Below are 19,683 nucleotides of genomic sequence, written 5' to 3'. Positions count from 1 at the left end.
TTCTTATCCTTTATAGAGGTGAGGGATTATGGGTATGGAATACTATATGTACTATCAGACTTTTTAGAAAAATTTGTTTTGCAGAACTGTTTCCCCCCTCTTAAAAGAAAACATTCATAAAGGATGACGCTCTTTGGTGGAAGGTGTGGGGGAGGGAGGATGAGAGAGATATGTTGGAAAATATAAGTGATAAAAATACTTTATTTATTTGGTTTAGTTTGGTAGGGGGAGAGAAGCAGCGTTAGATGGCTTGTAGGCTAGGAAGTTTCTGCCCTGCCCTAGCTCAGTCTCCTCACACTTTAGCCTCACACTAACCGACTAGTTTATTTTGGTTCTTTGGTACTCAGTCCACCTTTGTGTTCCACCTCCCACATAGCCAGGCCTTCTGGCTAGCTGCCTTTGTGATGGTATCCACCAGGTTTGGTGGCATCTTCTCGTCATCACTCATTTATTTGATCTGTTAACATGTCCTAGGTACTATGATCATGATGACTGCCATATAAATGTTGAGGGATGATGAAGATATCCCAGGCAGAGTGGAGGGCCATCACAAAGGCCGAGAGCCAGATGGACTGTCTATGTGGGAGGTGGAACACAATGACAGACTGTGTACCAAAAAAAGAAAACAAACCAAAACAAATCAATTGACTGTGACTAAGATCAAAAGAGTGAGAGGCAGGCCTGCGGGCTCATCTAGAGTGGACCAAGCCAACATCCTTCCAGCCTCCTACAGGAAGTATCTGACTTCCTCCTACTGAATTCTATTTCTTTTAAAAGAAGAGCTGGACCCCTGGATTTTACATCCTGGAATAATTTTGTTCATTTCAGATATTTAGTCAATAAACTCACTGTGTTCAGGCACTGGGCTACAAAGAAAGGCTAAAATAGTCCCTGAGCTCCAGAAGCTCACATTCCAGTGGAGGAGTCAATGTAAATATCTAGGTACAAAGAGGGTCTGGGTCTGGAAGACACCCCCCCGCCCAACACACACACACTCCAAGTATGGCCTCATATTCTCATTAGCTGTATGATCCTGGACAAGTCACTTAACCGCTGCCTGCCTCAGTTTCCTCATCTGTAAAATGAGGTTAAAAATAGCACCTACCTCCCAGGATTGGGTGAGAAACCTTAAAGCTCTATATAAGTTCTCATGGTTGTTATGAGTAATATATAAATAAATATATGGAAAGAGAGAGAGAGAGAGAGGAGAAGAGAAAATAAATAGATGGAAAGTAATCCCAAAGGACTCCCAGGTGTTGCAGTGGATAGACCCTGAGCCTGGAGTCCAGAAGATTCATTTTTCTGAGTACAACTCAGACACTTACTGTGTGTGACTCTGGACAAGTCACTTAACCCTGTTTGCCTCAGTTTCCTTATTTTTTGGGGGGCAAGGCAATGGGATTAAGTGGCTTGCCCAAGGTCACACAGCTAGGTAATTATCAAGTATCTGAGGGTAGATTTGAACTCAGTCAGTCCTCCTGACTCCAGGACCAGTGCTCTATCCACTGTGCCACCTAGCTGCCCTCTAGGTTTTCTTATCTATAAAATGAGTTGGAGAAGAAAATGGCAGTCTACTCCTGTATCTTTGCCAAGAAAAACCACAAATGGGGTCACGAAGAGTTAGACGTGGCTGAAATAACTTAACAACAGCCTCCAAGGGAAGGAGATAAAGAAAAGGGCTCCTCCTTTCAGGGGAATGGTTACAAGTTCTGTGTTGTAACAAGATCCAGGATGATCTTGTCCTGAAAATCTAAGAGATCCAAATCCCCAAAGCTCAGGCTACCAGTGCTAGAAATATTAAAAAAAAAAAAACCCAAACTTCCTATTCTCATAGAGTTTACATTCTGAAGAGCAATGTCCATTCACAGCCACATGCCAAATGGTTTGAAGAAGGAAGAAGTAGGAACTGGGGAGATTAGAAAACACTTACTGGTGGAGGTGATGTCAGTTAAGCCTAGATGGAAGCCAGACATTCTGAAGGATTAAGGTGAAAGGGTGTAAATCAGGTATGAGGGAATGACCTGAGCAGAACTATAAAGATGGCAGCTAGAATGCAGATGTCAGAGCAAACTGGAACTTTGACTTGGTTGATTCATAGAGCTTGGAACAAACTTCACCTTGCTAAAATTCTGACTTAAAAAAAATTGACCCAAATATCAGTCTACCTTCTTCACAAACTATTCCTTTACCCCTCCATAGTAAGTTGGCATGCTGACCACAGCAAAAAGGTTTTGGAAGGGGGCAGTAGATAGGGCAGCAGAGTCAGAATGATAAGTGCAGATTCAACCTCAGACAACACTTGATGCTTACTAGTTGTAACCTGATAAGGTTCCATTTTGTGGTAACAAGATCCAGGATGATCTCCTCACACCCCCTCCCCCCAAAGAAGACTTTTCCCCCTTCTCTTTGGCCTATTCTTTTGGCATATAGGGTTTCCCCTACCAATTTTTTTTTGACTCTGTAAAGAGAACATTCTTTGTTTCATTTCTTTCTTACCAAGTCTAGATCACTGAATGGACATTGCCTCAGTTAAGCTGAGACCTGCTAAAGTCCATAAAAAAAGGCCAAGGTCTCCCATCTTTGGCAGGGCCATCTCTAGTCATCCTTATCCATATCAGGCCACTGGAGCCAGACAGCTCTGAAGGAGAAAGTGAGGCTGGTGACTTTGCACACAGTCCCCCACCTCCACCCCCCAAATTCAACTCACTAGCATGTTATGGTCTTCTTTGAGAAATACAGATTCATATATTTAAAAGAATGCATACAAAGATGAATGAATGAATGGAAAGATGATTACTTTAATAAAAGTAATAAATACAATTTTTAATAAAAATAATTTAATAAAATAATAAAAGTAATTTTAATTTAATAAAAATAATTTTAGGTAATTGAATGAATGCAAAGATTTAATCTTGGAATTTGATTTTTAAACCATGAGTAACCTGCCTTCAATGAAATTGTGTTGAGGTGATAAAAATTTAAGAGCAATTGATGATTCACACCAATCATTCTTTCTCTTCCAGGAATTAGCTATTACGATGAACTCTGTTCAAAAATGGCGGAGGAACTGAACTCTGTCATCGTCTCAGTTGAGTAAGTATTTCTCTTGGGAGAAATGGAGCATTTTAGAGCTGGGAGGATTCTTAGAGATGGTTTGGTCCAACCCTGATGCCTTCCAATGGCAAGTCCTGAAGTGACTTAAAAAACCATGAGTTGAGATAACAGGGCAGCAAACTTGCTAGTCTGGGACAAGTTGGGGGGAGGCAGGAGTACAAAGCACAATGGATCTTCCAACACCAAAACCCCATGGGAAAGCTGCTTATACCTTTAGGAGAAGAGAGGAGGAAGAGGAGGCAGCAAGGCCTGTTCAAGAGACCCCCTTGATCCTTGGCAATCTGGACAAGGAAAGCCACTTCATTTTGTCTGTTTTGGTCTTCATGCTGTGACTCTTAATGGAACAGGGTTAAAGACAATCAAAGTTGAGATTCAGCTAGGTTCCTTTGCAAGGTAAAATCTCTAGTAGGGGATTTAATACTCTGAGTAGTAAGTACTTTCTAGTAGGGACTCTCTAGGGTATGGGGCAACCCACCTAATCAAGTGTTGTAAATTAACCTAATCAAGAATAAATATTTTAAGAGGAGTAATATAAGGACCTTACTGAAATAATGACATTACGGACATCATTAAAGGGAGTGGCAGACCATTTAACATTTGTCATGATCTATTTTCTGTCGTTATATAAACAATTTTCGTCATGAGGAAGGAGCCAAGAGCTGCAAGAGAAGTCAAGGGTTGTACCCCTCCCTCTTCCCCCTCCCCCACACCAACACACTCTTATAGAGCTGGGAGGGATTTTAGATGGTCTTAGCTTATTTTACATGTGAGGGAATTTAAAATAAAGCTAAAAAATAAACAAACAAAAGAAAAATCTGGAGCCACAACATTCATCAGAAAGACTTTAAATAGCAAATAAAAGACTTTGTATTTTAATCTACTCCAGGGATTCCTAACCTATTTTGTGTCCTGGGTTCCTTTAATCAATAAATCAACCTTTATTAAGGGTCTACCATGTGCTAAGTCCTGGACATCTCCTAGACTCCCTCTTAGATTTTAAGTGTATAAAATAAAATAGGACTCTTAAGGAAACCAATTATATTTAATGAATTTTATTTATTTATTTTTAGGTTTTTGCAAGGCAAACAGGGTTAAGTAGCTTGGCCAAGGCCACATAGCTGGGTAATTATTAAGTGTCTGAGACCAGATTTGAACCCAGGTACTCCTGACTCCAGGGCAGGTGCTTTATCCATTACACCACCTAGCCGCCCCTAATCAATTTTATTAGATCACAGACTCCAGTTTAAGAATGACTGGCCTAGGCAAAGCTAGGTGGCACAGTGAATAGAGCATTGGTCCTGGAGTCAGGAGGACCTGATTCAAAATCGACCTCAGACACTTAATAATTACCCAGCTGTGTGGCCTTGGGCAAGCCACTTAACCCCATTTGTCTTGAAAAAACCTTAAAAAAAGAGAAAGAGAGAGAAAGGACTGGCCCCTCCTTCAAAAATAGGAACAGTCCAATATAAAACGAGTGATCTTGGAATTTTGGGGGAAGCATCTTGAAATTGCAATTACTTTGCATTTCTTACTGCAAAATTAATTTTCATGCTATGCTGATAATGTTCACCAATTTACAAATGTTCACAAAATATGTGAATGATTAGGGAGAATCCAACCCTGCAGGGCAAGGAGACCTACACCTAGTTCTATTTCATGATTCAGACTTTGGTTATTTTTGCACAGGATTAGAGAGAAAAATAACTCAAAGAAAATTTACTAGTTTATTCCTTTTTCGTTTCCCTTTGGCTCCTTGTAACATTTTTTTTTTTAAAGAAAAATAGGCAGCAGCCAGGTTCTGAAGATCTCAGGGTGGCCTGTTTTGAAAACAAGTCTCAGACTTTAGAAAATCCTGGTTTTTTATTCTGTAGCTATGAGGTGGCAAGCTGTCTCATTCTACTGTGATATTTTTATTTTCCTTATCTCGGGCATCATTATCTCTTAAGCTTTTTGCTCTCCTGTTTGCAGCCTAATTTGATGGTTATATCTTTAATTGCCCACTCTCTCCCTGTCATGCCACATTTCCCATCTGTTATTCACCAATGGGTTGGGCTGGGTTTTTTTTTAAAGGACATAATTTGTGCACATTTCTTTCTTCTTGCAGTATTTCTTCTTACTGTTACCTAAAACTGTTGCATTGCATATATTGGAAAAAATAAAATGAATTAATAGTTTAAAAAATTTTACATTTTTATTTTCCCCAATTACATGTAAAAACAATGTTTAACATTTATTTTAAAAAATTTTTTTGAGTTCCAAATTCTCTCCCTCCCCTCCTTCCCTCATAGAGAAGCAAGTAGTTTAAATTGGATTAGAAGCAGCCATGCAAAACATATTTCCATGTTAGTTGTGCTATGAAAGAAAACACAAGGAAACTCCAAGAAAAATAAAGGATAAGTATGCATCAACCTGCAATGAATGAATAGTTCTGAGAATCATTGGACCCAGCTCTGAATTCACCTGAATCAGGAATTACTGCTCATGAGCATACAAATCTGTTTCAGAGTGAGGTTTGGTTTAATACAGTTCATCTGAACAAATATTCATTAAGCACCTACTTTACCCAAGAGGAGAAGTTTGTTGGAGCCCTAACCTGCAAGCCAGGGAGATCCCAGCCATGATGTAAATTGGCTCTGTAACCCTGGACAAGTTATCTGATATCTTGGTGCTCTGGACCAGTGGTTCTCAAACGCTGTGGTTTTAAGACCCCTTTTATTCTCTCAAAAATTGCTAAAGACTCTCCGCCAAAGAGCTTTTGTTTATGTGAGTTATATGATAGCTATTGCTAAGAAATTAAAATCTTGGTATTTTTATTATTGAAACAATTTTGACCTTGAGGACTTCCTGTAAGGATCTGGGAGCCCTTTAGGGACCTCCAGATTAGATTTTTTTTAGGTTTTTTTTTTTGAAAGGCTTGGCTTGGCCAAGGCCACACAGCTAGGTCATTATCGAGTGTCTGAGACCAGATTTGAACCCAGATAACTTCTGACTCCAGGGCCGGTGCTTTATCCACTGAGCCACCTAGCCGCCCCCCAGATTAGATTTTGAAAGCTGCTATTTTCTGTAACTATAAGAATATGAGTTGTGGAGAAAGTCTCCCTAACAGTGAAAATCATACATCCAATCCTATTATGTATATATATGGGGGAGGCGGTACCTGAGGCGTGCTTGAAGGAATCCACCAGAGTTTCTGTCAATGAGAACGCCATATAAACGCTAATTACAGTAATTAAGCTCCTAGGCAAAGGCCCAGGCAGAAATTACGATGGCATGTCTAGCAAATGACTGGCATGAAGGATAGCAAGAGGCAGACTCTGGTAGGCTGGAGATGCCCAACTGAGGATTTTCTACGAATTCTAGACATTATTTTTCTCGTTTGGAAAGAAGTATGCCCAATAATTGAAGAAAGGCGGCTGACTAGAACAGCAGAATTGTTTCTCCTTTCCAGCAGGATCTTCATTTTCAATTTTTTCACAGTAACATATTTTTTCATCACCGTCATTTCCAAGTCCTTTCCTTATTTCCTGTTCTGAGAGTCATCTAATCTTTGAATTCTTGGTACCTGAGGGACTTTCTCTTGACCTCACTGGGTCTTCTGTAAAATGTGGGAAGTGGATTAGACGTCTTTTGGGGTCCTTCCAGTTCCAAAAATGTGATCTCTTGTACCAGATAGTAGCATTATTTTGAAACAATGTCCTTGTAGAATTCTCCTGACTTCCTATAGGAAGCTCAGCTCTCAGGACAGATTGCAAAACAAGTATTCTGACAGTTCTGTTATGTTTTGGTATTGTGTCCTTGGTGGCGTTTTTTTTTGTTGTTTTTGGCTATCTCGGTCTTTGGAGCCTCCCCTATAACTATCAACTTGAGATTGCCTTATCTCTCCGGTCTTTTCTGATGCTTTTTTGGATACTTGGTTCACTTCAGTCCATGGAAACTGAAAAGTGTCTAGGCTCATTAGTCACCTAAGCAGAAAAATCAGGAACAGGTCCTGTTCCTTAGTAAATTCTCTGAGTTTAGAGCTTGAGAAAAGCTATGAGAGGGGAAGGATGTGGATCCCTCATGGTGGCAGGAGCTTCTTATGTTCCATAATTGCTTTGCATTGAGCTGACCTTTCTCAGGAAACCTGGCCTGTAATTAAGAGTTCAAAGGAATCTGAAAAAAATATATGGGTGCTTTCATTTCTTCTCATTCCTCTGTCCCCCGTAATTCAAAACCACTGGATCTATTTCTAGAACATTTAGCCTTAGGATTGGATTTGACTTTCCTGGAGATGAGAAATGACAGAATTTTAAGTAAGAGGATAAAAAGCCCTTGATAAATATTTCTGATAATCCAACATCATTTATTTCCTAAAGGTAACTGAGATGGTTATATAGGTGGTTCTGTATCAGATGGAAGATCAAGAATTCATCACTGAAGGCCCCATACTCTCAAGGACTTTGGGCAAATTGGATACAGCATGTACAAAGGCACCACCTAGTGGTTTTGACTCGCACTCGCCACTTTCATGCCAATGAGTATGTTTTGATGAGGGTTAATTGGTCATCAATGAAAGGGAGAAACCTGCAAATCATGTAATAATAATAATAATTAATAATAATAATTTGTGTATCCCTAGCATTTAATGCAATGTCAGTCCCATAGTAGATGGTTAGTAAATATTTGGTGACTGACTGACTCAAAGGTTTGCAAAGTGCTTTACATAGAGGATTTCATTTGATCATCCCCAAAATTCTTTGAAGATGTTATTACCATCCTCATTTTACAGATGAGGAAACTGAGGTCCAGAGACAGAGGACCACTGAGTGGTATGGTTGAGATTTGAACCTAGGTCCACTGACTCCAGATCCAGTATTCTTTCTAGTGCTCTGTGCCTTAGTTTAAGATACCCTGGGAGGCAGAATGATGCTTTTAAATGCATAAAATCAAATGTCCAGGATTATAAGGGAGACCAATTCGATTAAAATAGCTATCAAAATATTAAAAAAAAACAAGTTCATAGATTCCAGTTTTAAGAACCCCTAACTTGAAAACTTATACTTTTCTTATGGTAATTTGAACTTACACAAAAGAAGACTTAAGAAGCAGATTTATACATATGTGGGGGCAGCAACCAGTATCTTCAAATGAGGTCTGGAAAAGGTAATGCCAGGGCAATCCAAGCAGAGTAGCTTAATGTATAGATTGGGCAAAAGCCTCCCAATAATATGGTTTTATACAGAAAGGTAAGTGTCTTGGGTCAGGTTGTCTGGTTTCTCATCAGTAAAGGTTCAAGCAGAAAAATGGTCAGTTAGATGGGCATGAACCATCAAGGTGGGAAAGATTATGGTCATTTCTAGAAAAGGTTGGGAAAGTTGTGAGTGTATCTAGAAGAGAAACAGACTACTACTACCACAGACCAGGTACTCATCCTTCATCAAAGTAAAGCATTTTTTTTGGACTCTATACTTTCCCATATCTAGTTGGCCATCAATTAGTTTTAAAATGAACCATCCCTGGCATCTCCCTGCCTATCAGTCACTTTCAAAAGTCATGATCTTTAAATACATAGATCTTTTATCTCCACAGATACAGGCTGGTCCCAAATGTTCATTTCCCTGAACAACTCCATGATCTAGAACGGGCTACCAAGTACTTCCTGCAGCCCCACGTCCTGGAGAAGTATTCTGTTGATCCAGAGAGAATAGCCATTTCTGGAGACAGTGCTGGTGGAAATTTGGCTGCAGCTCTCAGTCAGCAGGTAATATGGGCAGGAGGGAACTTTGTTGTTGTTTTTTTGTTTGTTTTACTCTCTGTTGTTCTGTTTTGTGGCTTCTATGGCAACACCTCCTTTGGGCGGTATTGGAAATGAAAGGATCTGTCCAAGGTGCTGCTCCCATGACCTAAAGAGTAGTCGGAGAAGACTATTTCAGGACCCTATGGTTGAAGCCCAGAAGAACTAGCTCTGTAGTCAGATCCCACCACGGATTCTAGTTATCTGTGTTACTTCAGGCAGGTTGTCCTCTGGACCTTAATTTCCTCAATTGTAAAATGGGGAGGTCAAACTAGATAACCTCCGAGTCCTTTCCAGCTCCAAATCCAAGATGCCATGATTTAAAAAATGAATGAGTAAAGTGTGTCCTAGAGAGAAAGGTATGTGGTACAGCTGATAGAGAGCGGAGCCTAGAACTAGGAAGAACTGAGTTCAAATCCCACCTCCAACTCTTATTAGCTGTATGATCCCCGCCAAGGAACTGAACTGTCTAAGCTGGTTTCCTCAACTGCGGCCAGCTAGATGGCACAGTGGGTGTAGCTCTAGGCCTGGAGTCAGGAAAACTCATCTTCCAGAGTCCATATCTGGCCTCAGACACTTAGTAGCTGTGTGACCCCGGGCAAGTTATTTAACCCTATTTGCCTCAGTTTCCTTATCTGTAAAATGAACCGAAGAAGGAAATGGCCAACCATTCCATACCTCTGCCAAGAAAATCCCATATGGGATCATGAAATGTTAGATATAAAAGGAATGATTGGACAACAGCAAAAACAGCACTTACCTTACAGAGTTGTTGTAAGAATAAAATGAGATAATATTTGTAAAGTATTTAGCATAGTGCCTGATATATAAGTGCTTATTCCCTTTTCTTCCCCACCTCATTTATTGAGTCAAATTGCTTTTAGCAAAGTAAAATATGTACATTAATGTACATTATTAGAACCTAATGGATTTTAGTTAAGCCTAAAGCATTTATCTTCTCTGTCTTTTAAAAAATATATTCTTATTGCTTGGTTTCACACCACCTTCATTTCCATTTTCTTCACTACCTTATAAGGAAGGTGTGCTATTATTGTTTAACAACTGGCTCTCTGGGAGAAAAATCTATGTTCCCCGTACTTTGCAGTTTAACTGTGTTATCATATTTTCTCCATCACTTTCTTAAATCTAGACAATCAGCAAAGCAAGCAATGCCTGATATGTAGCATTTGCCAGTCTCAGAGGTGGGAACATTCATACAGAAAATTTAACCAGCAGCCCTCACAAGCCCAACATGAGTCAGCTCTAGCACTTCACCACCTGTAAGTCTTTTAATAGAAGAAAAAGAAAGATCATCCTTCGGAGTTGGAAGGGTCTTCAGTTACCATCTGTTTCTCTTCATTTTATAGAGGAGAAAAATGTGGCTTGCCCAAGGATGCTTGGATAGTATCAGATGAAGCTTACTTTGAACTAGGGCCCTCTGATTCTAAGGCATTGCATTGCACTGAACAGTTTTCTATTTTGTTGTCTTTCCTTCCTGAGGTCACTATGGAAAAAGAAGGGGAAAGATAGTTCATCAACATCAGCCAAAGCATCAACCAAGTCTGTACAGTATTCTGTACCTCACTCTCACCTACTTTTGCAAGGAAGGGTGAGAGGAAGTCGCTTTGGGGTACATCTCCTTCCTGTACTCTTTTATGTTTTTCCCCCATCTCCCCCAGAAATGATTCTGTTTTGTGTTGCAGGAGGATGATGGGCTGCTGATACTTGCTTTTTTTCTGACTTCTTTCCCACCGTTCCTCCCCACCATGCTGCTTCCCATTTCCAATTAGGAAGGAGTTACCATCTTATTTTTATACCATTTTTTTTTGTTTTCATCTATTCCTTTCACTACTCTTAGGTTTATGGAATCCTGCTGTGTAGAAAGTTAGGAGCAAGTATTATGGAGTATAAAAATTATGGGTTTAAAATAAAAATCCCTTTAGTACCTAATGCAATAGTTCTATAAGCATTCAATCAATACTGTTGAGATGGTACTTTGATACAGTGGATGGAGAGCTGAAATACTAGGGTTCAAGTGCTATCTCCAATACATGATCTTCATCATGGCTAGTATTTCTATAGCAGTTTAAAGTTTGCCAAGTATTGTCTATGTCTTTTGTTCCTCATGTACAGTAGGTGTTCTACAAATGAAGAGACTGAGACTTAGGAGAGGTAAAGTAGTTTTCTCAAAGTCATAGGAATAGTGAGAACCTGAGGCAGGATTTGAACTCAGTTCTTTCTGACTCTATCCATTACACTGCCTAGCTGTCTCATGCTAGTTATGTGATCCTGGTACATAACATAATGACCAGCATCCTAGTCAGCTCTCTTAAGATTATGTTACAGGGGCAGCTGATCGGTGCAGTGGATAAAGGCAGGAGGCAGGAGGATCTGAGTTCAAATCCAGCCTCAGCCACTTAAGAATTACCTAGCTGTGTGACCTTGGGCAAGTCACTTTATCCCACTGTCTGGTTAAAAAAAAGATTATAAGTTACAGCGAAGGTACTGACTTGCTTAGATCAAGGGAATTTCATCATCTTCCTATACCAGTGAAATACAAGTCTCTAATTGCTGTTAATTAACTTCACTCAGTTTTAGTTATTTTAAATTCTCATCTGGGTCTGATGTAGATGAATGATGTCAGACAAAATACCCTTCCTTTCTCCACAGTTTGTCCAAGATGACACCTTCAGGGATAAAATCAAGCTCCAGGCTTTGATCTACCCCGTCCTCCAAGCTCTCGACTTCAATACCCCGTCCTACCAGCAGAATATGAACTCCCCAATCCTGCCCCGCCATGTCATGATCAGGTATTGGATCGACTATTTAAAAGGGAACCAAGAGTTCGTCCAGGCCATGGTGGTGAACAACCACACTTCCCTGGATGTGGAGCGGGCTGCCACTCTCAGGTCTCGGCTCGACTGGCTTTCCCTCTTGCCTGAATCCATCACCAAGGATTACAGACCTGTCATGCAGACTGTGGGCAATGCCCAAATCGTCCAAGAGCTCCCCCAGCTCTTGGATATGCGTTCAGCCCCACTGGTTGCTGACAAGGAAGTCCTTCAGAACCTGCCAAAGACCTATATCTTGACCTGTGAACATGATGTCCTTAGGGATGATGGCATCATGTATGTCAAGCGCCTGGAGGGTGTGGGCGTGGATGTGACCCACGACCACTTTGAAGATGCCTTCCATGGCTGCATGATTTTTACATCTTGGCCCACCAACTTCTCAGTGGGAGTTCGGACTAGGGACAGCTACATCAAGTGGCTGAAGGAAAATCTATGAAGATGGATGGCATCCTAGAGAGGAACATGGGCCCTTCTTGACCGATGGCATTCATGAGGGGTCACTTTTGCACCTTCTGACTTCCCCCAGGTGGCTACCAGGTCATGGTGCTTTTTGCCTGGGAGAAGCCAAGTGATGAATTTGAGTAGAGAAGATTTGAATCTGTTTTCCAAACTGGACTAACCAGCCTTCTGGTCCTCCCAGAGAGTTGCCAGGGTCCCAAACTACCAAAGGATTCTGGGAAAGCATAATCTTTATACAGAAGACCATTTATGGAGGAAAACTTGCCAATCCCCTCTAAAGAATTTTATGTAAATCTGGTTCCATTTTGCAAATAACTTATTGCTGATTTCTTAAAAGTCTAAAATCACCCCCCCCCATCCCTACTCATTAAATGTCTTTGTTCCTCTTTTGCACAGACAGTTTTCTTGTAGGGACATGGGCTTCATTCCTCCTCAGTGTCTTTTGTAAAAGATGATAATCCACTGATCCTTTAGGATTAGCCTCTTTCTTTAAACTTCACTTTTAACCACATGTATTAGAGAAAAAAAATTACACTGGATTTTGTACATAGTTAAGCATTTTTGTTCTCATGTGATATTAGAGTACATGCAATCTATGGGGTGGGGGGTGGCAGGGTGGAGAGGGATTTGGGGATAAATGTATTTCATTTGAGAGTGTAGATAATAAATGGAAAAGGCCTATTCACTGAAAGATTATTTTTAGTATGTAAGTATAAGTAACCTGCAAGAAGATACACATGTGTGATGTATGAGCAGGTAGGAGGGCATATTTCATTATCATTAATGTTATAACAAAATCCCTGAGAGTATATATAATCTAGTTTCAAAACCTCTTAACTCATCCATTTATGAGTTTGTTTGTTTTTTGATTGGGAACATTCTGAAATGTTAGGCATTTGGTTCATTTTTTTTTGTGAGATTGCCATTCTCCAAAGTGATGTTACACGGTCCTTTTAATCTGTCCTCTATTAATGTACATATTATGTCTGGAAGTTGGCCAGAGCAGATTCAAGTCCTTTGAGGAAATCATCAAATTTCAAAAGGACTCAGACCAAAGTTTCTGTATCCACTCATTGCACAAGCATCAGATCTTTGTCATTTAGTGATTTGGCCTTATCTTGACTTTGATGCATGGGAAAATAGGAGAATTTCTTCTCTTCTGAGCACAGAGTATATAATCTATCTTATTTCTTCCCTCTCCCTGCACTATTTATTGCATTTGATGAGCCAGAGGCCACAAACATTTCACCTTGGAAGCAAAAGCAAGACAATTATAAATAAAAGATACATACAGATGTGTATACATGTCTATAAAAGAACCCAATCATTAATCAGACAGATGTTGTTCTTTGTTCATCCCTTAATGGGTCTTCCCCAAACCCCTCCTCCCAGAACATTACTGGACATAAACAGAGGCTACTGTCACTGTTCCACCAAATATTTGCTTTGTAGAAAACTTGGAATTTTAACTTTTGCCCCATATAATAAGTGACCCTTATAAAAACTGATTTGGTTTTTTTTTAAACTGTGATTCAAAGATCAAATTTTGAGTCATGCAATGGGTTGTACCCATTTTTAACGATTTTTTTCTTGCTGCTAAGATAAGAAATGTCTCAAGAGCATCTGAAAATCACATCTTGTAGAATTGTGAAAAAAGTTTCTGGGGATTTGAGTGATCAGAATCCTATAGTAGACTGCCCACAGAAATTCTCTCATTGCACTAAAAATAGATGATTAAAAATGTATGTGTTCCCAGATTTCTGACTACTACAGTCCCATGGACTTGAACTAGACTGGGAAAGCTAGATTTATCCTAATTTTCTGCCCAACTCTTGCTAGGATGAAATTATAAATTTGTAGCATTAGAACTGAAGAAACCATAAAGGTCATCTGGTCTATTTTTTTAAGCGACTTGCTTAAAGTCATGTAATTTTATGAAATGATGACAGTTAGTGATCATGGTCACACTAATCTTGAAGGAATTTTTATAGGGTGGTCGTTTTAGTCACTGTTGTTTTCTTTTTTAAAGAAGTTTTATTTAGATTTTTAAAGTTTTACACATTGCTTCAATGCCAGGAGCTCCTTTTTTGGGTTTTTTTTTCTGTTTTATAAAAATGTGTTTGATTTTTTTAAAAAAAATTATTTGTTCTTTCCTGATATCAATGTTGTATATATGAAGTGTGAAGAAAAAGCCTCCAGGAAGTTAAATACTAAAAAGTTAATGATAAATTCACTTTAATGTTTTAACTTTTATTTGTGGAGAATTAAAGAACAACTTGATGTATTTTGCTTGAGGGCTCTGCATGACCTTTGGCCTTTTAAAAAATTCTTTTAGTTCCTACCCTACAAAAAGAAATAAAGAAAAAAAATACAAAGCAAAAAATGAGTAGTGTGTGGTTTATAAGATGAAAATTCAGTTAACCCTAAGCATCTGTTTCATTTGTACCATATCTGAAAATAAAATGACTGAATTTTTTGGTGACATCCTATTCTAGGTTACTCAAGATAACTCATGACTTTTTCTGGGCTCTCCTCCTTTGTATCATTTCCCTAAAAAGCAGATCTATGTATGTAGTAGGAAGCTGCAGAAACCGAAGCCACATCCAAATGTCTTGGGCCACTAGGGAAGTTCAATTTCCTTTAAACTATGGATGGGTGTATTCCCTTTTGCTACAGCAGTTTCATTTCTGAAAAGATGTAAGGACAGTTCTTTGAAAACTTTTAAAGTGCTATATAAATGTCAGTTATTGCTATTGCTTTTTATTATAGGAGCCATGCCTTCATTATATAATATTTATGTATTATGTGATAGCTTAGCTTTGTTGGTGTTGTTCTGGAAAGTTATGGAAAACTCCCCTGGTGCAAAAGCACCTGTGTCATTTAGCACTGAAGAATGGATTCAGACCTTGGCCTCTTTCTTGTTTGACTAAAGCATTCTTTATTATTTAGTCATAAGGGAAGAACTACTAATGGAGGCCAGGGCCAAGAATTTCAAGAGCTGACTCAACATCTTCACTCAGTTTCACAAGAATGAATATTTTTATAGTCTGTTGAGAAGACAAAAGAATGGTGGTAGATGAATAATGAAGGGATACTAAGTTGAAGGAGTAGAATAAAATAGAGGCAGAGTGACCGAGAAGTTTTGAGTGGAGGGAACGTTTGGAGAAAAGGCTAACATTTTCAGCAAATTGATTACAGAAAGGAAGATGTTCATTCTCATTGTTCTACTGAAGACAGCAAGGTTTTTTCATAATCCATTAGGGTCAAAATGTCTAGTGTACCCATAATGCTTTACAAAAATATCAAGTACATTGAATATATAGAAATCTTACACCATTCTTAAACTTGGCACCATATCCTACAGGTTGCTACTCTACTCTGCCATCTTTCAATTAACTGAAGCACTGGCGTGTGAATCCATCTGGAAGAGAATAATAGCATTTACCCATATAACACTATGCATAGGTTACCTCATTTGATCCAAGGACCTTGTGAAGGAGGATTGATGCCATTTTAGAGGTGGCCCTCCTCCCTCTCCTTCTCTTCTCCCTCTGTCCATGTGGGAGTCAGACTTTACATGTGTGTCCTTTGTTCAAAGGTATAGAAATTTTGATTGCTTATCCTTTCCAAGGGATCTTGGGTCTTGAGGGGGACTAGATTTTTTTTCTTCCTGATTCAAAACTGGAACAATGAACTTTTTTTGTCTCATGTAGTTTTTATTTGTGATTTCTTGAATGTAGCTCTGAAAAACCAAGCCCGCAATGATTTGAATGGAATTTTTCCTTGACTGTGCCTTTATGCCCAAATCACTCTGACTTTCACTAACCTCTCAAAAGTAAATCCCAGCCCAAGTCTCAGTTGCTCATAGTTTGGGTTTTGAGGGAGTGTAAATAGCAATTGTTTCAGTTCTAGCCAGAAACCTAGGGTCTTCCCTTCCCAAATCAATTCTTTTGTGAAGGCAAAGTAGGCCATCTTTTGCCTCATTTCTTATCTAGTTTTTTGGTTTTAGGTTTTTGCAAGGTAATGGAGTTAAGTGACTTGCCCAAGGCCACACAGCTAGGTCATTATTAAATGTCTGAGGTCAGATTTGAACTCAGGTACTCCTAACTCCAGGGCTGGCGTTCTATCCACTGCACCACCTAGCTGCCCCTCTTATCTAGTTTTTAACCACTGAAAGAACATTGTCTCAGACAAACTGAGATCTGGAAAAGACCTTAAAAAGAGGTCTTCCACTGCACCTGGGACCATCTCGAGTCATCCGGATTCATATCTGGTCACTGGACTCTGATGTCTCTGGAGGAGAGAGTGAGGTTGGCGACTTCACACAACCCTCCTTTCCTCGAATCCAAGTCACTTGTAAGTCATGCATCTCCTCCCTGATGATGCCATCGGTCCTCTTAGCATGAAGGACAAACAACAAAAGTGGACAAATTGAGGCGTGTTGTTCAACTCAGCCAAGGTCCCATGTCCTCGATGGACTTGGACTTCAGACCTTCCTGAGCCTCAAGCTGCTCTTCTTTTGTCACTATTTGCTGAGTGTTTCAGTTGTGTCTGACTCTCCCTGACTCAATTCAGGGTTTGGCAGATATACTGGACTGGGTGACCATTCCTTCTCCAGTTTGTTTTACAGATAAGGAAACTGAGGCAAACAAGGTTAAGTAATTTGCCCAGGATCACATAGCTAGGAAGGATCTGAGATCAAGTTTGAACTCAGGAAGACAGACCGATGGCATCATCAGGGAGGAGATGCATGACTTACAAGTGACTTGGATTCGAGGAAAGGAGGGTTGTGTGAAGTCGCCAACCTCACTCTCTCCTCCAGAGACATCAGAGTCCAGTGACCAGATATGAATCCGAATGACTGGAGATGGTCCCAGGTGCAGGGGAAGACCTCTTTTTAAGGTCTTTCCTCCCACAATCTATCCATTGTTCCACCTATAGGCTCCCTTCTCTTCTCTATTTTAACGCAAAAATGACCAGTTGACGGGGTTTAAGAACACTTAAAAAATTCATTTAAATGCCAGCAGAGGGTGCCCTTGAAGAATTGTACTTTGTGAAAAAAAATGATTCCAATTTGGAGGGAGGGAGGGAGGGAGAGAGAGAGAGAGAGAGAGAGAGAGAGAGAGAGAGAGGCAGAGACAAGGCAAAGGATGGCAAGTCAAAATAAATGAAAAGACTTTTTTTTTTAATTGAGAAGTATTTTTAGGCTCTTTCAAATATATCATAGAAAAGGGCCGAGTTCTTACAAAAGGAGTTTTTGTTAAAAAGCCAAAACTATGATTTGCCTGTGTGTCTAACAGGCTCTCTTGTTTGTTTGTTTTTAAAGCTTTTATTCAGGATGACTGTTTATTCTCCTTTTGGAAAATGACTCAGAATACCATGCTTTGCATTTAAGTAGATCCTGTTTAGTGAGGTGGCACACGGAGGGCTTGCATCTCTCTGTTGTGGCTGCAGGCTAATGAGCCTCCCAGCAAACAGCTGCAGCATCAGGACCTTGCAAAAATGGAGAGAATCTCTTTGAAACCAGTGAGAAAGATTGGCTGCTTTCTTAGAAGTAAAAGCTCATATCTAGGTCTCCTCTGGAAGCAGTGTCTCTTGGTTTTAGAGAGGCTGGTGACTTTGCACAATCTTCCCACACTTAACTCCAATTGACTTGCATATCTGGACATCACGTCCCTGATGTTATGGTCCTCTTTGAGAAGGAAGGACAAGGGGCAGCTAGGTGGCACAGTGGATAGAGCCCCCCAAAGGAAGGACAAACAACCACCAATATAATCATATTTATCATCCTTCAAGGTTTGTAAAACACTTTACACACATTATCTCACCTAAGTCTGCTGAAAATCCTGGAAGATAAGTTCTCTAAAGATTGTCTTAATTTTACAAGTGAGAAAATTGAGATAGATTAAGTTACTTGTTCATATACTAGAAAGTGTCTGAAGTAAGATTAGAACCAATGTTTTCCAGTCTCCATATTGAACCCTAGCCACTAAGCTACAGTTTCTTTCAAAACAGTAGTGGAATGAGTGTGTGCTTGTGTGTGTATGTGTTTGTGTTAGGGTGCATGTATGTGAAAAGTTACCTGTGCATCCATCCATTTAAATAAATATTTGTACTTCTCTTTACCGCTCAGAAAAGATGCTTCCCATTCATGTGTCAAAATCATAAAATAACTTCATAGGCATAACAAGATATGTAGTTTGATGATATTTCTATTCATTAACAGCAAGTGAGACATAAACAGACATGTTCACCAAATTTATTCATCACCACAATCATGGAAGAGATTCAGCCCAAAATCCAAGTTGAGAGAGATTCCCTATAATTAGAGGACATTGTGTGAACAGAATCAATCCCTGTAATATTGTAGTCTCCTAAAAAGAGATCTCATTCTAAAGGGTTTGGCCTGACTATCCATAAAGGGCAAAACCAAGCGGATAAAGAATACCTATCGTTCGGGTCTGATGTACTGTTGGCTTGAGCAATCTGAGAACTCATCTAACAGTATCTTTGAGATTGGACAATGAAATGTTTCTAGAACCTTAATCTAGAATTTACATAATGCTGACTGAATAAAGACCTAGATCTGGAGTCAGGAAGACCCAAGTTCAAATCTAGCCTCAGACACTATATGGTCCTGGACAAGTTATTTTGTCCTCATCTGTAAATCAAATTATCTCAATACTCATTGGCTTCATGACTTGTCGTTCTCCTTACTCATCAAGATAGTAGTTCTGGGATCATTTCATTTTCTCTAACAAGGAAGAAATGTTTCATTTGCACTTGCTAGAGGAAATGCTTCCTCATGTCTCTTGCCACTCTTCACTTGGTGCTCCTCTCTCGATTAAACAGAGGCCAATTGCCTTAATCACTGAGAAGTCCCGAGGGTCTTGCTCTCCAAGTTTAATTTTTGGTTTTTGGACTAAGCAAAAGATTTCATTCTTGACTTCTATGTCTCATCTCCCTCATCTACCCTTAATAATTAAATGGGCATGGCCATGACCTGGAAAAGGCCTTAGCTTTAAAAGGTCAAGATCTCCCATTGCATCTAAGGTCATCTCCATTTGTTCTGATTCATATCTGACCTGGACTCAGATGACTCCAAAGGAGCCAGTGAAGTTGGTGACTTTGCCCAGTACCCCCTTAAATTGCTTGTTATGGCCTCCCCATATGATGATGTGGTCTTCTTTGAGAATGAAAGACAATAACCTACTATGCCAGTACAGGTAAAGTTAAATTTTACTTTTATGTCATTAGTTACTTTTTCAGCCTATTTCTAATGAGTTTTAAGATCCTTACAAAACAGCCTTATCACTTAATATTAACCCAGTAAAATGTGAAAGTTCCCCAGAACTTTCACAAATTATTTCTAATTACATTGTTTCATATGGAAAAAATATGGTCCCTACTCATTACTTTCACCACTCTTCAAGAATTCTGGAACAAATTAATGATGAGTACCTAGGTACCACCGTAATGATAACA

The 19,683-nt window shown here is 39.5% G+C and overlaps 1 protein-coding gene across 2 annotated transcripts in view; it reads left to right on the top strand.

The window, feature by feature from the left end:
- NCEH1 (neutral cholesterol ester hydrolase 1) overlaps nt 1-14,660 on the top strand; it is a 56,122-nt gene extending 41,462 nt beyond the window's left edge. The window contains exons 3-5 of one of the 2 annotated variants that reach the window (XM_074190933.1): nt 3,024-3,093; nt 8,683-8,854; nt 11,558-14,660. In XM_074190933.1, coding sequence (XP_074047034.1) covers nt 3,024-3,093; nt 8,683-8,854; nt 11,558-12,175 — 860 coding nt within the window. In that variant the 3' untranslated portion in view covers nt 12,176-14,660. The remainder of the gene's footprint in view (nt 1-3,023; nt 3,094-8,682; nt 8,855-11,557) is intronic. The other variant, XM_074190932.1, reaches the window with a different exon arrangement.
- The last annotated feature ends 5,023 nt before the right edge of the window (nt 14,661-19,683 follow it).

This window comes from Macrotis lagotis, chromosome 6, assembly GCF_037893015.1.
Source record: "Macrotis lagotis isolate mMagLag1 chromosome 6, bilby.v1.9.chrom.fasta, whole genome shotgun sequence".
In the NCBI taxonomy this organism is placed as follows: Eukaryota; Metazoa; Chordata; class Mammalia; order Peramelemorphia; family Peramelidae; genus Macrotis; species Macrotis lagotis.
This window is presented reverse-complemented; position numbering and strand designations above follow the sequence as displayed.